The sequence below is a fragment of the Quercus suber genome, unplaced genomic scaffold (genome assembly GCF_002906115.3).
Source record: "Quercus suber isolate HL8 unplaced genomic scaffold, Cork oak 2.0 scaffold_582, whole genome shotgun sequence".
In the NCBI taxonomy this organism is placed as follows: Eukaryota; Viridiplantae; Streptophyta; class Magnoliopsida; order Fagales; family Fagaceae; genus Quercus; species Quercus suber.
The window spans coordinates 153,242-171,701 of record NW_027070027.1 but is presented as its reverse complement, the minus strand read 5'-3'; the positions used below and the strand labels follow the sequence as shown (position 1 = coordinate 171,701).

The 18,460-nt window shown below is 35.5% G+C and overlaps 1 protein-coding gene across 1 annotated transcript; it reads right to left on the bottom strand.

The window, feature by feature from the left end:
• Nucleotides 1-8,447: 8,447 nt before the first annotated feature.
• Nucleotides 8,448-16,952, bottom strand: LOC112002104 (beta-glucosidase 12). Its single transcript, XM_024034255.2, has 13 exons — nucleotides 16,651-16,952; nucleotides 16,458-16,527; nucleotides 13,364-13,422; nucleotides 12,440-12,515; nucleotides 12,201-12,278; nucleotides 12,025-12,112; nucleotides 11,287-11,542; nucleotides 10,943-11,058; nucleotides 9,575-9,792; nucleotides 9,439-9,470; nucleotides 9,053-9,155; nucleotides 8,825-8,933; nucleotides 8,448-8,736 (listed from the first exon to the last, which is right to left on the bottom strand). Exons 1-13 carry the CDS (start codon nucleotides 16,816-16,818, stop codon nucleotides 8,568-8,570), a joined length of 1,542 nt encoding a protein of 513 aa, XP_023890023.2. The 5' UTR covers nucleotides 16,819-16,952; the 3' UTR covers nucleotides 8,448-8,567.
• Between the last annotated feature and the right edge of the window lie 1,508 nt (nucleotides 16,953-18,460).

Genomic DNA, 18,460 nt, shown 5'->3' with positions numbered 1-18,460 from the left:
AATGCGGCTACCTAACATATTGAGGTTTTAACCATAACTTATAGATCTCACTCCTAATATGTCAAAGCAACCTACATCTTATGATCAGGTCCATTATTCTCTCAAGATTTAGAGTTGATGTAAATAGAAGTCGTGAGCTTTATTATTCATTTAACAGTCATTAGGAAATAATAAATCTCACAGCGGTCTAGTTCAATATATCTTAACTCTTAAAACATATCAACATACTAACTAGAAGTCTCCACTTCGATGATCAAGACAAATCATCATAGTTGATATGTTATAGTCTTCGTAGATGAAATGCCCAATTTCATCACCGACTACGAACTAAAATTTTGAGTTTACAAAGAACTTGCGATTTATATATTCTATGACTAAATCACATAAATCTCATACTATGCATCTCATGGACTAAGATAATGTCTTATTAGTTCATAAAAAATCTCATATAATTAAACAACTTAATTATTTATAACATGCCAATAAATTAGATTTTAGGGCATAAACCCTAACATCAACTTGAAAGTAGCATTACAGTGCTTAAAAAGGAACGAAAACCAAAAAAAGAAAAAAAAAATGAAACATAAAATAGAAACTAGCTAGGACAGCCTATTTCTTCAATTTGAACTTCACCCTCCCTTAGGAGGCTGTCCAGAGGTATCCTCGGAGCTCTGAGCTAGGGGAATAGCCTGTAGAGGCACCACCATGAGAGCTGTCTCTTTCGCTAGAAAGGCAACTTTGGGAAGGTCCCCCTCGGTAAGAAAAGCCTAGGAGTTAGTAAGAGGGACTTGAGGACCAACAGGGGGCTTCACCGCATCTGAGGGCGCTTTCAGGTTACTGGTTTCTCCTTCCTCTAGCACCCCTTGATGCTCAGCCTCCTCGGCAGGCCTATTAGTAGAAGTGGGATCCTTGGCAGCATCGGCCTGGTCCCTGTCTGCCACTTTTGGGGCGGTGTCGACCTCAGAGGTGGCAGAGGCAGCCTCTTGAATAACATGAGGGTAGTACACTCTCTCGGCCTTCCTAAGCTCAGACGAGGCCTCAACCCCCACTTGGTTAAGAGCCTCATCCCAAGTCTGGGAGCAGTAGTGCCTGCATACCTCAGGGACTTGAGCTATGAGGGTAGCCTCGGTCTTAGCCACTCCCTCAGCAAAGGCCTCTTCCTCTACTTGCTCTTTAGAGCTCTCGGCCTCTACCCTCGCAGACTCATCCTCTGCTTTGGCCTGTAGAGCCTCATCCTTGGCGTACTCGGCAACACCTTTAGCCCTCACTACCTCAGCCAACTTTTGCTTTAAGTTAGTGATGTGCTCCTTGGCAATCTTCAGTTGGCCTTCAGCGTCTTAAAGGCCCCTCATCTGGACGGCGGCCTGCTTTTGAGCACTAGCTAGGCCTAACACCGCGCTATCTCTGGCCTTCGTCACCTCCTCTAGATCCTTCCTTGCCTTCTTGAGGTCAGACTTGGAGTTCTTAAGGGTCCACGTGGCTTCCAAGCGCTTGTCGCGTTCTTGGTCCATGGCCTTGCTTTGGTTATTGGCCTCCTCTTCCAACCTGTAAGTGGCCTAGACAGCTTGCAAATCGAAACAAACAGGCGACAAGTTGGGAACCGAAGAGCCAAAATCAATGAAGTCTCAAGCGTTCGATGGCTTATCATGCTTAAGTACCTCTTCAGGTTAAGGATGATCTCCTGCCTCCTCAGGTCCTCCAATTGAGCCATATCGACAGGGAGTAGCAGGGATCTCTCCAGTGCATCGGCCACATATACGCCTTCACCCCTTCTGAAGTCCCTGAGGGAGGCATTATCCATCAAAGGCACCCCATGGAGCATTGGGGCAGGGAGCCAAGCCTGGGCCTTGAACTGCACAGCCACCTCTCTTCCTTGACCCTGCCCAGCTTTTTCCTGCTTAGGTGGCCGCCGAGCCTCATCCTTCTCCTTGGAAGAACGAGCCTTGTCAGCTCCCATAGGCCTTTTGCCTTTAGGGCCCTTCTTATGCTGGGGATCAATAGGCTCGGGCCTTGGTGGCAAACTCTGTTAAGGTGGAGGAGGTGGAAGCTTGGACTGGGAAGAGGACGACCTGGTCTAAACAGGTTGAGACTTGGGCAGCAGAGGAGAAAGCTTGGATTGGGGCTTTCCCGACTCGTCCCTCCCTAGCTGACCCTTAAGCAGGTTAAGTAAGCTGGTCTGGGATTGCCTCTTAAAGCCCATCTCGGCCTGGGGAGAAGTCCTTGCAAAGAAGAGGTCAGCCTCGGTTAGATTAGGATCGCCCAAGTCACCAGAGGGATCTTCGACCAAGTAGACTTAGCCAAAAGCGCTAAATTCGTCATCGGATGGACCCAAATCAGCAACTTCTTCCTCTTTCCCTAGCTCTTCTCCCTTAGCCTTCACAACTTGGGTGGAGGTAGAAGTACCATGGAATACCTTCTGGAACAAGAGACCTTTTAGAAAACAAGAACCCGTGCTTTACCACAGTGATTTGGCGAAGCCGAGGATCATGAGCCCTAATCACGTGCTTCGGGGCCGAGAATGACTTCTAGGTCGGATCGTATCCAAGGATCTTGTGAGCAGCCTTAACTTAATTGTCAGCCTCGTTCACAAAGATCTCTGCCCTGTGGACCCTTTCCAAGTCCTCCTTGTTGACCAGGTTAAAATGACGCTCAAAGGTGTGCGGATCTGCAGAAAAGGAAAACATGTTCCTATCAGCAACCAAACAAAGCAGGCCTATAACCCGAAAGACTAGACCCTCTCCTACTCAAAGTACCCAACCTGGCGGCCCCTCCTCTGTTGGACAGTAAAGGCCATCGTGCCACTCCCCGAACACGATGAGAAACTCTTTGTTTAACTCCTTGCTGGACTCGGGGAGGCATTAGATAAGCCGAACCCTATCATCCCTCGTCTTCATGTAATAAGACTTACCTTTTAGTTTTTGGAGGTTATAGCACCAATTTACATCGTAATGGGTTAACCTCAGCCTCATCTTCTCATTCAAGGCGTCTACACAACCCAGGATTCTGAACACATTAGTGGCGCATTACGTGGGGGCCAACCTAGAGTACCTAAGGTAACCCCTTGTTACTGGCCCCATGGGGATTCTCATACTGCCTTCAAGAAAGGCGATTATGGGAATCACAACCTCACCCTTCTTCCTTCGAATATGCCATTCCCCTTCCTCACAATATCTCAAGCCCACGTTATTGGGTATCCTATAATCGGCGATGAATTTCTCCATCGCCCCTTCGGACTCAATTAACTTCTTAAATCTACCCATCCCTAACAACGGCTAAGAGACTCAAGAAAGGGCGAAGTAAAGAAAGGATTCAGAGAGAAAATTTGAGCTAGAGAGAGAAGAAGACTTACAGAAATGAGGAAAAGCTCCTCGGACAGGCTTTTTGTGTTGAAAAAGGCGTGAGTGTAGTTGGAGATTTGACCGAATTCAATGTACGAGTGTAAGAACTCTTGAGTGCAAAAGTAAAGTGGCCAATTGGATCAAACGGGTATTTATACCCCCAATTAAAGATAACCGTGCAGGTTTCCCCGCTTATAAAGCTGGGAAAAGCCTAGTCGTTGGATTGGCATCACGCCGTTGAACGTGGGGGGCACAGAGCCGCAAGAATTAAATGAGGGCGCCCTCTATATATCAAAGCGCCAGAAACGTGCCTTGGACAGGCGAAAAGACTCTGGCACTGACGGAGGATAAGATGTGACAAGCCATCACGACGGTCCGGGGATGTCAAAATCCTCCTCTCCGTCCGAGAACCCGGACAACAGGATTTTGAGGGGCTATTGTGGGGTCAGAGAACCTGGTAACCCCGGCCCATTTCGTACCAAGCCCAAGGCCCATGCCGAGGAGAAAGAAACGCCTGAGGACGAAGTGTGAAAGTCCAAATTGCCCAAGAACCTTACCGAGGACGACCTCGTCCTCGGCCAACCGAGATCATGGGAGGAGGAAGTAATGAGCCACCAAAAGCAGCCTTCCCGAGAATCTAAAGAGAAGGAATAAGTACAATGTGTCAGCCGTGGAAGCATAATGGAGGAGCAAGTCCAAGATGAATTGTCACCTCCACATTAAATGCCCACAACTAACGTTTTGACCGCATTAATGAGGAAATAACCCCTGAACGGCGCAGCCTTAGTTGCTGCAGCCCACAGAAAGAATGGGAAGGCAGCTGATGGGACAAGCACTCAAGTAGTGACCTGCTTGATCAACATATGTAGGAATAAGATCAACTGAAAGGGGATATATAATGTAAGGAAACCCTCTTGAAAGGGGGACGGAAAGAGGGAGGAAGAAATTAGAAAGATAGAACACTGCAGCAACCGGTAACAACAGAAAAACTTTTGTAACCGATCACTAAAGAAAGAATAAGAACCTCAAGCTCCCAAGAGGGGGGCCGAGGAATGTCGTTGCTCATTTGAATCCACGTCCATGCTATTCAATCCATATGCAACCATGCCTAGCTATTGTATTCCTCATTAGGGCCTAGTTCTTGAACCCGCTCTCTACAAATTCATTGTATTGGGCTAGCTGGGCTTGAATCCACTCACTCAACAGTAGAGGTGCTCAAACTCAGTCCCTACAATAATAATAAAGAAAAAAACAAGCTTCTAAAATTATTCCATGGCATTACATATCAGCTAGCAGTTTCATATTCTTTCTAAAAATAATAATAATAATAATAATAATAAAAAGAAAGAAGAAGAAGAAGAAGAAGCTAGCAGTTTCGTATAATTAGATAGATATTCCAAATTTTAATTTTAAAAAATCCCAAAAAAATTATTTGGCATTTAATACTCCACATAAGTAATGGTGTGTGTATATATATATATATATAATCAATTTCTTGTTCTATATAAAAATTTAATTTCCTGCTTACGGTTAAGAAAAATTTGAAGCCATGATTAAACAAAAAAAGAGTATGATTAAGTTGGTAACTTTTTTTGTTGTGTTTATCCTTATAAATATTTCCTAATTACATGATAATGAAAATGCCAATTAAATTGAAGTTTGAGTCATAATTATTTTTTTTTTGTTGTAAAATTGTTATATACATAGCATCTCTCATTTTTTTTTTTATTAGAAAAAATTACTGTAGTTCTTTTTTTAATCTGAAATTTAGTGTAGTTTTGAAGTATGCGTAATTAGTATTATAAACCAACTACAAATTATACAAGCAAAGTTTATGGGTTCGGTTTCTACACTCTTATTCTTATATGTCTTTTTGAATTCCAATTATCCAATTAATGATAACATGAGAACTTTAGGAGTTTTGTAGTTATTCTTAAAATGATTTTAAATAGCCAACTACATGTTATATATATATATATATTTTTTTTTTTTTTTTGTTGCTCTTTTTAGCAAAATCATGGATTTTAGTCATTCTGGCTTTGAAATTCTGGGTAAAAATATCCCATATACTTGGTCCACTACTTCCTTTTCTTGCTTCACCTTCATACTGGAATTTAAACACACATTAGCACATATGTATCATGCTTGACACCCCAGCCCCAGGACACATGAAGACATGCTTTTTTATAATACAAACATATAGGAACCTAGGACTAACCTTGTTAGATGACGATGTCGTCCCAAAAGTACTGTGCCGGGCCCGGGACCAAACTCAAGTGGAGTCCAAGAACCTAAGAAGGTTAGTAGCAGGCTCCAAAGAAGGGTTTAACAGTGAATTACAAGAAGGTTCTTAATTTCCTTTTTCAAGGTTTGACCTTGTTTCTATGGTATGTAAATCTGGTCCTATGTACTAACGTACACCCCCAAACATAAATTAACCCTGAAAAATCAATAAAAATCTCAACTTGACGGGGAAATTAAACTTTACGTACTAACCTAAACTATATCTCATATTACATTTTATATCTTAAACTTTTCGAATGCACGTTTTGCACCCTAAACTATGACCTTTGTTACATTTTAAACTCTTAACATAATTAAGTTTGTTGTTAATTTGGATGAAAATTCAAAGTTTATGATGCAAAGTGTGTAATCACGAGTATAGTTTTGGTGGTAAAGTACAATTTCTCTTTTGTTTTTAAGGGATAAAAAATGGGCAATTAGGTCTCTTTTCACTTAATGTTATATTTTTCCATCAAAGTTAACAGCAAACTTGATGTTAATGTACAAAGTGTAACAATGATCATAGTTTAGAGTACAAAATGTGCATTTGAAAAGTTTAGAGTGCAAAGTGTAATCAGAGGTATAATTTAAGATGGTGAACTGTAATTTTCCCTAACTTGATAAAAGCCTAATAAAAATAATTATGGATTGGAGAGTAAATTTCCTTGCCCTAATTTGTGATATTTTCTTAGCAGCCGAATGCAAGAATAGAAAAACAAAAAATTGGTTGAATTACATCTTCCATTGCCAGTTTAGGGTTTTCTTGTTCTCTCCCTAAAAGTATGATAATAAAAGATAAAGATATATATATATATATATATATATAGAGAGAGAGAGAGAGAGAGAGAGAGAGAGAGAGAGAGAGTTACACCTGGTGTAACTTCATAAGGGTTACACATTTTTTGAACCATTGATTTATATTAGATCTAAGGGTGAAAAAAACACTTATAGTCATGTATTTATTGTTCCCTAGAAATCAGTAACTAAGTCATTAATTCTTCTTATTAAAAATGGAAAAAAAAAAAAAAAAAGCATTAACTCTCTGCTCTCCCTCTCTCACATGGTCTTGTGTTCTATCTTTTATGTACTTTCACCCTTATCAATGGAAATTAAGGGCGAATTCAGGAAACAAGTGAAATCTTTATTATTATTTTATGTCTGGGAGTGTTTGATTTCTTTGTTCAGTTGCTACCACCTGTGAAGCTGTTCTTTCATGGGACCATGCTTTTTGTGTTGCGCCACCAATGACAGAGTGTTTGATTACTTCATTCATTTATTTATTATATTATATCCATTCTTTCCTATATAATTGTAGCTTGTATCTGAACTTTGTGAAGTCCCTTAGTTTGTGGCTAGACCTAGTTATGAGACAACTGAAAGCAGAATCAAAAGGGAGTTTAAGTCTTATGGTCCAATCAAGCAGGTAAGTATTTTGAGCATTCCCTGCGGGGCTTCGTTAAGATGTTCAGTTCTGTGGTAGCTTTATCCTTTCTATTTATCATATTAAAATTAGAAATAAGTTCTTAAAGGTAGCATATATGCTCTAGCTTTATGGTTGACACAGTGATTTATTTTTTCACCCTTAGATTTCTTTTTACCAGAATTTCTTTGTCATTCCAATGACTGAAGTGAAAAACACCAAAACATATTGTGCAAACGTCAAATACTGCCTCAATGGTAAAAAATAGAACACAAGACCATGTGAGAGAGTGAGAGAAGATGAAGATGATGATGGAGAGTAGAGAGTTAATGCTGTTTTTTATTTTTCTATTTTTAATAAGAAGAATTAATGACTTAATTACTAATTTCTATGGAACAATAAATACATGACTATGAGTGTTTTTTTTACCCTTAGATCTATTACAAATCAATGGTCTAAAAAAGGTGTAACTTTTATGAAATTACACCAAGTGTAACTTAAACCCATCTCATATATATTGGTGATGTGAAAATTTGTGGGACTTTCAAAGTTGATGTGGCAAGCTCTCATAAGGTCAGCAAAAAGTCAAACTTTTCAGTTTTACTAGTTTGTTTATTTCAATAAAAGAAGTTAAATGTTTAGGGCTCATTTGGTATATGTGTTTAAACACATGTTTTCAGTTTTTAAACATTACAAGTATTTCTACACACTTTTTTACCCACACTTATTTCCAAAAAAATTGAAAACTGTTGTTTAAACATATATACCAAATGGGTAGTATCCATTATTTTTTTTTAAACTCTTTTATAAAATTTTAAGAAAAATGTTTTTTTAAAGAAAAATATGAGACAAAAATGCCTTTTTTGGAAGAGGTGAAGTATGTTAGAGATGCTTATTAATTAATATGTCACAAATCCCAAAAAAATCATTTAAATAAGGTCCTATTAATGAGTGTCTGAAGACAATAGTTAACAAATTATAATCGATCACATTTTTTGGTACAATAGTTAACAAATTATAACCGATCACATTTTTTAATCGATCACATTTTTTGGTACAATAGTTAACAAATTATAACCGATCACATTTTTTGGTACAGTTACATATTTATCAGCTAAAGTTTTTTTTTTTTTTTGGTGGCTTTCCAATGCAATGGGTCCATTAAATTCCTCGTTAACATATGCACGAATGAACCATTAACAAAAGCAATTTAAATATTCACATAATATGTTTTTTAAATGACACTAATTATATTCTTGAGACATTATTTTATAAGGTTTATATAGTAAAATTTATAATAGTTCTAGCATTTTCTTTTCTTGGAATTCAAAACAGTTGGAGTGTTTTATATGTAGTATATATAAAATTATATATTATATAACAAGCATTTCTGCATTGGAGTCATGAGCTTTATACCGATTACAAAATTTGAAGAGCCTACAAATGGAAAAGAAAATATATTCATTATATTGTTTGAAGACAACCCAATGCTAATAGATAGTTTATAATTTCAGCATAGTTTGTGTCTACTTCTTGAGGAACTTCTTGTACCAACGGGCTGAATGTTTAGGGTATCTTTTATTCCCATTTTTATAGTCTACAAAGTTCAGTCCGAATCGAATGGTGTAACCTGAGGACCACTCAAAATTATCCAACAATGACCATGCAAAGTATCCCTTAACATTAGTGCCTTCCCTATATATACCAAAGAAAGAAGTGAAATCCAGTTAGAATTCTATAATTTTGAGAGAGAGAGAGAGAGAGAGAGAGAGAGAGCACTTACTTGATAGCCCTAAGAAGATACCAAAGATGGTCGCGGTGATACTCAAGTCTTTGTTGGTCAGCAAGGGATTCCTTACGTGACAAAGTAGCATTATTGAATTCACCCACTCCTACAAATATAGTTGGGAGAATTTAGCTTCAAATGGCAATCTCATAACTAGCAATAACATTCCAATTTTTCATAAGCTTGTGGGATAATAAAAGAAAAAGAGGAGTTAGAGGAAATTACCATTTTCGGTGATATAAATTAGTGGATTGTGGTACTTCCTCTTTATATACAGCAAAATCTCCCGAATTCCTTTAGGATAAATATAGAGCCAACTTGAAGCAGTCTGCGATTTTTAAGGGATACAAACATAAGGGAACATGATGTGATTATCTTTATATTTATATAATCGTATCATTGATATAACATCAATCATATTCATTACCACGTCACTTTATAATTTTTGTTCCCGTAAAATTGATAATAGCTTTACTATTTTCTTTATGAACTTTCTAGAATGCTAGGCCATTGAGTACTTTCAATATACTAAAGAAAAGAAAAAGTTGTTTGTTTTTCCTCTAACTACTAGAACAAAAATGTTGAAATGTATTTAGCTAGCTAGTACATACCGCTGGACCAAGGAGGATCCCATTCCGTGAAGCTGCAAAGTGCAAAGACAAGAAAAATAATGACCTAGGTAGTATTACCATATTAGATAAATAAGAAACTCATAAGCATGGCTGCAAGTGTTGAATTTGTGCTTACCAGTAAGATTAGCGGCAGCATCTGTCGCGTAACTTGCTCTATCACCAGTAGGTTGAGGGGCATAAGTTGCATAATAAGCAGTATAGTAATTTAATCCTATAAAATCAAATGATCCTTTTACTAGCTTGGACTGCTCTTTGGTGAACTTGGGTAATCGGTTTTTAACGAGAGATCGCATGCTATGCGGATAGTCACCATTTGTCAATGGGTCCATACACCTGCAAAAACAATAGAAAATTTAAAATTTATGCATATTGTTAATCTATAAAATTTGTACATACATAAGTTGAAAAAAATTCTAAAGAAAGCCAACCAAAAGGTGGTGTGATATTTAGTTTGAAAGCGACGATTTCATCTTAACAAAAAAGAAAATTAGAAGAAATAGCGTGATTTTGGATGCATGCATTTTGGTGATTGCTTATTTGCTAAAATTATAATAAAAAGGAAGAAAAAAAAAATTGGTCATAGTATAGTCCGTCAAATTCAGCTCAAAAACCTTAAAAGGTTTTTTTTTTTTTTTTTTTTTGGATTTGCCAAATGCACAACTGAGTTAAACAACAACGAAAAGGGAAAGAAGAAAAGAAAAGAAAATTTAGGTCATTTAAACAAGCTAGGGAAGTTTCTCAAAGCAGATTTCTTGGTTTTTTCCCAATAAATTTTTAATTGGAAAAAGTTTTTGTCCAAATGGAAATAGTATTTTGTATCAAATGATACCACCATGTCGTTCATATTAAAATCTAATAAACAATAGATATGTGTACAAAAAATAACTACCCACTAATACATGTATTTCATTTATTAGTGGGTAATTATTTTTTGCAAACATGTTTTTTACTTATTAGATTTTGATACTGCTGATGTGATATAATTTAATTCTAAATAACTCTTTATAAAAATGAGTTAGCCCTCCAAAGTCCAAAGTGTGATTTTTTTTTTTAAATGTTTCAATATCAAATTAGATAACTTTTTTATGTTTATTAGAATATAAAAATATATTAAGTTCTTTTTAGGATTTTTTAGTAGACGTAAATATTTTGATAACTTGCATATTCACCATACTTATGAATAATGACTTTTTTGTGAAAAACTTATTTTAGTATTTAAAAAAATTCAAGACTTTATATTTATTAAAAAAAAAAAAAACATATATATAAGTGCTAACTACCCCCAAGCAAAATTTCCGGATTTTGCCCGACTTCAATATATAATTAATCATTGGGAGATCTACTTTTGATTTTGCCTTCATTTGGGTTGAGAAATTTAGTGATATGGGTAAAATTAACAAATTGTACCCACTAATTACATCCTTCAGACGGGAAGGTATTTAAATTATAAAATGTAAAATAAAAACCATCAAGCAGAACTTACCATCCAAACATAGAATCAAGGTAACGTAGCGCAGCCCCGCGGTCACTCTCTGTATCAGACAGTGGCATTATCCAGTGACTCGGTAACGTTATCCCTATTGCACCTTTCTGTGCTGCCTGCATGGTGAACATCTTTTCTACAATCAAAGCTTATTCAAGGGATTTCTTATATTTATCTAAGTTAAACTTCATTATCATTGTTCAAATTAGTTTTAGAAATTGCTATTTATGTGGACCGTATCATTTGAAAACCAACCATGTACATATAGGGTTTTTTATTTATTTATTTTTATTATTATTTTTTTTAATTATAAATTTTATATGTTAAAATTTTGGAAGTCGAACCTGATATTTTTTCTTATACACTTCAACAGCAGCTGCATGAGCAAGCAGTTGGTTGTGTGTCACCAAATATGGCTCTGTTCCTGAATTCCCGCCAGTGCAATTTAGATTTAGCCAAGCAGAGCATCGACCTGGTGCTAATGATCCTCCTGCATAACCATTATTGCTGAAAGTCCATGGTTCATTTAGTGTGATCCAATGCTTTACCCGATCACCAAATTCCTTGAAGAGAAGTTCCGAATAGTCCCGAAAATCATCACTGAATAGTAGATGCACATGTTAGAATAATCGCTAAATAAATTTACTTTTTCTTGATAGTTTAACCTTTTTAGGACAAATGGTGACTTACTAATTTTATAATAATATTGAGTTTGAACTTGTCTCTCCACTCAATGTCCAATTTTTTTAAAAAAATTAAAAATTTCACCTATTAGGCTCCGTTGTTGAGTTGGGCTCCACTTATTAAGGAAATTTGAAAGCCATATATAGAATTGTTAAAATAATGGTTAAATTTAATAATTTTAGGATTTGACACAAATAGTAGGTTATCACTTAATATCGATGTCCTCAATTTTTCTTTTTTCTTTTTAACTATAAATGGTAGTCATTTAAAATCCTTATTGTATATGATACAGTCAATATACATGTAAAACATCTATAATCGGACGGAGAACATGCATATATTATTTGGTAAATTATTCTTCTTTTTTTGGGTAAATTTTTGGTGAATCATTCACTTACACAATGTGTGGACTTAGGAAACCACCATACTCATCTTCTAATGCTTGGGGAAGATCCCAATGGAAGATTGTTACAAAAGGTTGTAGACCTGCATTCAGTAATAGAAAAATAAAGTGTAAATTATAAAGTGTAAAATAAGTTCTTGATATTTTGGAATTTTAATATTGAATCCTGACCTTTGCGTAGAAGCCTATTGATGAGTTTGTTGTAGTAATTGATTCCTTCCCTATTCACACCACCACTTAGTTTTCCTTCTGAAATTAGATTCAAAAATGAGATTGTTAAAAACATAATATGGTCACAAAACAATAACCATTCCATTCCACCTAAGATGTGTACTTGATGGTACCCATTTTTATGTCCTTTTCATTGGATGGATCTAAACTTTTTGGGATTATGAAAAAGATTATCTTACTTGGCAGTACCCGAGACCACGAAATTGAGAATCTGTATGCATCTAAATTCATCTTTTTCATAATCTGAACATCTTTCTGCAATATATAATCACAAAACATATATAAATTGTTGGAAAAATCTTAAATGAAGATTTCTTATATTGTGATTATCTTATATTTGGTTAGATATAAAAAAAAAATGTGGAAACATAATTGGGCCTTGAAAATGTAGAAAAGTCGTTAACAGCTAATTACGAGTTTCACTACCTTGTTTGCTTTTTAGAAAAATTTTAGAATTCAACCTTTTTGTTCTCTATTCTTCAAAGAATTCAAATTTGGATTGATAGAAAAAAAAAAAAACCGTAGTATGAAACAAAATGGCCAAAGAGATGAAGGAGAAAAAAAATATCTGGTAAAGGCTTTAGTGTTTGAGCACGGTACAAGGACAATTAGTTTTTTTTTTTTAAATTATTTTGATTAAAAATAATATAAGGTCCACTATCAATTGAAATTCAGTGAAATTAAAAAGAAAAAGTTTTGGATAACATTCAAAATGCCGTGAGCTAAAATTGTGGGACAAGATAAAAGTCGGTATAAACAAATGTGATGTTAACTTGGTTAAAAAAAGTGCGGTGAATGAATCCCTCAATTTTGTATTACTGTGTAACTCTTTACCCTTTTCTGGCGAGTCCAAATCTTTCTGGTTGCTAAAGCAGTTTTCTTAGACAGCTTTTTGCTTCTTTTTTTTCTTTTTCTTTTTCTTTTTTCCATACTTCAGAATATATATACATGTGCATGTGTGTGTGTGTCCGCGTGCATGGGCACTTGAACCCTCGGTTATCAAACTATGTAATTGTACCACAAAACTCTTGGTAATTAATTACCAATTAATATGAGTGGCTTTCTTTCCAGTTTTAATTATGAACACGAAACAACATATATACCTTGTAGCGATGATATTGATCGTTAGCTACATCTCCAGTGCTTCTATCCGTTATCCTTTCTGCAATTTCATTGTAAGTTAATAATGTATTAAGAGAATACCAAAGGATTCTATTTATTCTTTTACTATATAAGAGCCATAAGAAAAACAGAACTAGTACTTAAGCCTCACAAGTCACAACCATAACATACACAACTCATTTCTAGTTTGGAGTTCAGTTATGGAAGAAAGGAAGGAAGAGAGGAGAACATGAAGAAAAATAAATACAAAAAGATAGGAATGTGACATTTTACGTTCTTCTTCTTCTAATTCTTTCTTTTTTCTTTTTAAAAAATCAATTGGGGACAAGTATCCTCAAACTCTGTCATAGATCTTGTTAAGTCATCAATATTTAAATAAATATTATTAATATTATTTTTATATTTATTTAACAGTTTTAACTTATTAATAGTGGAGCAAAATCTATACGACTTATTGTTAAAAAAATTTAGAATCTTTTAATGAAATTACCCTAAAATTTTTAAAGAAACTCAATAATGCTCCATTTCCCGTCAGTTTTTTGAATTGACCATTCCACACTAAGACAATGAATTCCCTTATATTCAAATTAGGCCATATAAGGGAGAGTTGTTATTATTTTACCAGCAACAGTGTCCAATTTCATGCGTTTACTAATTAGTCTATACTAAAATGCCACATTTAATTACTTCATGCATGACTGCATGAGTCTTGGCTTACTAATGTATCAACCAAAAAAAAAAAAAAAAAAAAAAATTAAAGTGAAAGCAAGAGTACTAATTAGTCTATACACTAAAATATCACATTTACTTCCTGCATGACTGCATTAATCTTGGCTTATAAGTGGGTTCCAGTTAACTTAACTGGTAAAGTCTCTAATGGTTGAATAAGAGATCTGAGGTTCAATTTCCGCCTATATTAAAAACTGATTGGTATCTTTATCTAATAATAAAAAACTATCATCAAGAGAGGATATCATAAATTAAAACTCTCAAAAAAAAAAAAAAAAAAAAAGTCTTGGCTTACTAATGTATCAACCAAGAAAATAAATAAAAGTGAAAGATATAGAATCTTGGCTTACTAAATTAGACTATCGGTGTTGGGCCCTGAATTTTCACACACTTATAAATACTATTAATAACAACAAATTGGATCATTGGCTTACGCATAAACAACCATAAACACAAATATCAAATGACATTTAAAAGTAATGGTAATTTGATAGTTGGGGAACAGGAAATTTGAATTGTGAATAGGAAAAGGTTTGATTTCAAACATGTTTAGTCTAAGGCTTCAATCACTAATAGAAAGATGATGTGTCCTCTCATGTACAATGTGCATGACTCACTTGATTGGTTGAGCTAAGTTAGTCATATATATTGCACATAATTAGGACAAATGTCATCATTCTATTAGCGATTGAAGCCCAATGCTCCAAACATGTTTGGACCAAAACTTTGTACTTCTAAATATCTCTTTTGGAAATACTGGCGAACGTCAACCAATTGAGCTACAAAGGTTTTGACTAAATACAAAACATTAAGATCCTCCTAGATAGAAATGAATTATTTCATGGTTAAAATTAAATATTACACCAAAAGTTTCATAATCTAGAAGATGGTCTGCATGAGCTTTACAATACTAATTTGGCCCACAGGTTTTGACAATCTACAAAAGCTCTAGCAGCAAGAGCGAATACTAGCCTCCCAGAGCTAGTTCCGCAGAAAAAGTGAAATCCGGTGTAAAACAGGAAGAAGTAAAAAGAATTTTGTTAGGTTCTAAGAAATTAAGAACTAATGTATTAGAACTCAATTTGTATTTTGTTGGCAAACCATGATCAAAACATTTAGTCTTGTTTAGGCTTGCTCAAAGTTGGGTCTTTTATGTAAAGTTGGAATCAAGTGGCTGCAGAAGTATTAGTGACTTTCGGCCTGGTTCGATTGATCAAAAATTAGATTCGATCGATCGAAAGTCATTTATCAGCAAAATCAGCAAACGTAGAAAGGCCATAACTTATTCGTTTGAAGCCCAAATCGCGAGCTGTTTTTTCCAGTATTTAAAGGACATCATAAGCTAACCCTATGGAGGGTTTTTGGAGCTTTTTAGAGAGATTAGAGTGCCTCTTGTGCCTCTTTGGTACTTTAGGGTTTTGTGCCCAAACCTCTCTAAGGTTGTTGCTCATATTGCTGTTTTGTGTAAATCTCTTGTGAGATCTTTGAGGAGCTTTCCTTTACACAAAGCTTAGGGTTTTCAAGGTAGAGATATTATCAAAACCTTGATGATCATTTAGTTGTAGATTCAAGAACTTAAAGAATATCAAGCGTGAGTGCTTGTAGCTGATTGAAGAATTCAAGAAAGAAGGAGTCCATGGATTCGGAGCTTGCACGTTGTCGTGTCAGTAAGTTCTACTGGTGGGTAGCATTAGGAAGTCAAGCGGGGAGCTTGTAGTCCTTCTGTATGAACTTCGATTCTTTCGCATAGTGGATTCAGGTTTACCTTGAGGATAGCTAGGTCAAATCCTCCCCAAGTTTTTACCATGTGGTTTCCTGGGTGATCATATCATTGTGTCTTTTATTATTCCGCTGCTTTATTATTTTGATATGATTATTTGATTGCTTTAACCTAGAATTGCATAATTTGACTAAGTAACAACTTGGCTAATTAATCTAGGCTAACCAATCTGGTTGTGTTTTAAGGGGTCTAAAACCGTTCAAATTTTATAATGCCTCTACCTGTACAGAGAATTGAGCAGCTATTTTGCTTGGTCCTAATACCATATGCTTTGATTTAAGTTGAAATAAAAAGAAAAATTATTTTCATTTGAAATGGTTCAATGTTGATAATATGATGATTAATGAGTCTAATTCAAATTCAAATACAGATAAAAATAGGCTACCAAATATCACTCCATTAATTCTCTCTTACAAATCAATGATTTAAGTAACTGTTGTACATTCTGTGGAGAGGACTTGAAATAATTTTTCTGAAATTAAATTTCATCGTAATATTGCACAATATTTCATTGGTAATTCATACTTTCGAGTTTCATATTGTTGGAGAGAGAAAGAAAAAGAGACCTGGATGTTCATGACTGTAGATGTCCCATATACTTGGTCCTCTACCATCTTCTTTTGCTGCACCTTCATACTGCAAATTTGAAAGAACGCACATGTGCACATAACAATATTGATCATATGCTTCACATCCCAAGACATTTGAAAAATAAAAGTTATGATACAATTAACATAGAGAAAATTGAGACTTAGTTACCTGATAAGACGCTGATGCTGTCCCAAAAATAAAACCTCTGGGAAAACTGGTCCGGTTGAATGAAGTGTCATGACTTGATGAAACAGCAGTGACATTAATCAATAAGGCAAGAAGAACTAGGAGGCCTAAGTCTGGATATCCTCGAAATGCCATAATTGATTTTGGCATTTCGTGTAGCACTAGGTATAATCTGCTGGTTTTTATAGAGGAGCATTACGTAATCTAATTTATTTAGAAAAGAAAAAGATAGAGATGAAAGGAAAAAAAATGGAAAAGGACATGCTAATGTAAGTGATCATAGCTGTCTTTCAACCGATTGTTTGACATTGTAATTACCACGTAAATTTATAGATATCCTACCATCCACATCAACTCGTGAAAAAATTAATCTATTTTAGCATAAAAATTTATTTTTTCTATTTTATTTTTAATCATGTCTTCAAAACACTCATTTTAATTTTTATAATTGTCTATCTCTTCATACTCTATTAAGATAAAAATTGGATTAGAAGGTATAATCTGTCATCCACTTATTCTTTTTCTTCACTTAACAAAAAAAGAAAAACAAAACAGAAAAACTTAGTAAGACTTATTTAAGTAAGCCTAGTTTTAGTATATATTTTTTTGGCCTCCAGGGCATTCAAGTACATGATTGCCAAAATAAGTTGGAATGCCTTCTCATGTCTTTTTTATTCTCATGCATTCGGCATATGCAGGGACGGACCCAAGTAGGGGTCTAAGGGGGCCTAGGCCCCACTAAGCCCAAAAAAAAAAAAAAAAAGGCTTAGGCCCCCCTTGGTTTTTAGCTCAGGCCCCCTCACCTCAACCATCCCTATCCTAGCCAGCCAGCCCAGGAGCAAGAGCCCATGAAAACCTTAAAATATATATATATATATATATATAAAAGAGAGAGAGAGAGAGAGAGAGAGAGAGAGAGAGAGAGAGAGGGAGAAAACCCAGCAGAAGACTCCAAAACAAATAGAAAAGCCAAAAATGAAGGAAAAAAAGAAAAAAAGAAAAGAAAAGAAAGGGAGAGGTGAGAGACTAAGAGAGTACCGTACTCTCTTGCTACCTAGTACGCCGTGATGCTGTGATGCCGTTGCCACGCCCATGCGAGAGAGACCTTGTACGCACACCACCATCAGCTGTCGCATACCCAAACTGGAAATGGCCACATCAACGGCGCCATTTGAGACACATCTTGCCGCCACCGCGGGTTGCTCGATCTACCTAGGCCCAGCCCAGCTTCATTGCTCCACTGCTTCAGCCTTCACAATTCATAGGTATTTAATCTATCCTTTCCTTCAAAACCTAATATAATGTTTGTGAATCTTAGAATCTAAAAATCTATGATTGTGGACTTGTGGTGTTTGAGTTTTTATAGATGAGTGATGAACTGATGTTGGTGGTTCTGTGATTGTGAATTGAATCTGTGCCTGATGGCCCTGACTGCCTATAGTGTTTTTTTTTTTGGCTTTGTGACTTTTTGTGACTATCTCTCTTGTATTATATAAAGAAGAGAGAGAGAGAGAGAGAGAGAGAGAGAGAGAGTTTGTAAAGATTAGAGAACATATTAGTGTAGTGTTTATCTATTTGTTCTTTGTTGACTGCTAGTTGGGCAACAAGAAGGACAAGTGACAAAAAAAAAGGGTAAAGTTAAGAAAAGTTTTTGTTAGTAGTACAGAATAAATTTATAGTGTCGATAGTGGGATTGGGTTCGTGTTTGAAATATGGAGACAAGACAAAGACAAAGAGATAAATAAAGGCAAAGACCAAAGACAAAAGAAAAAAACAAATCATATAATATAGA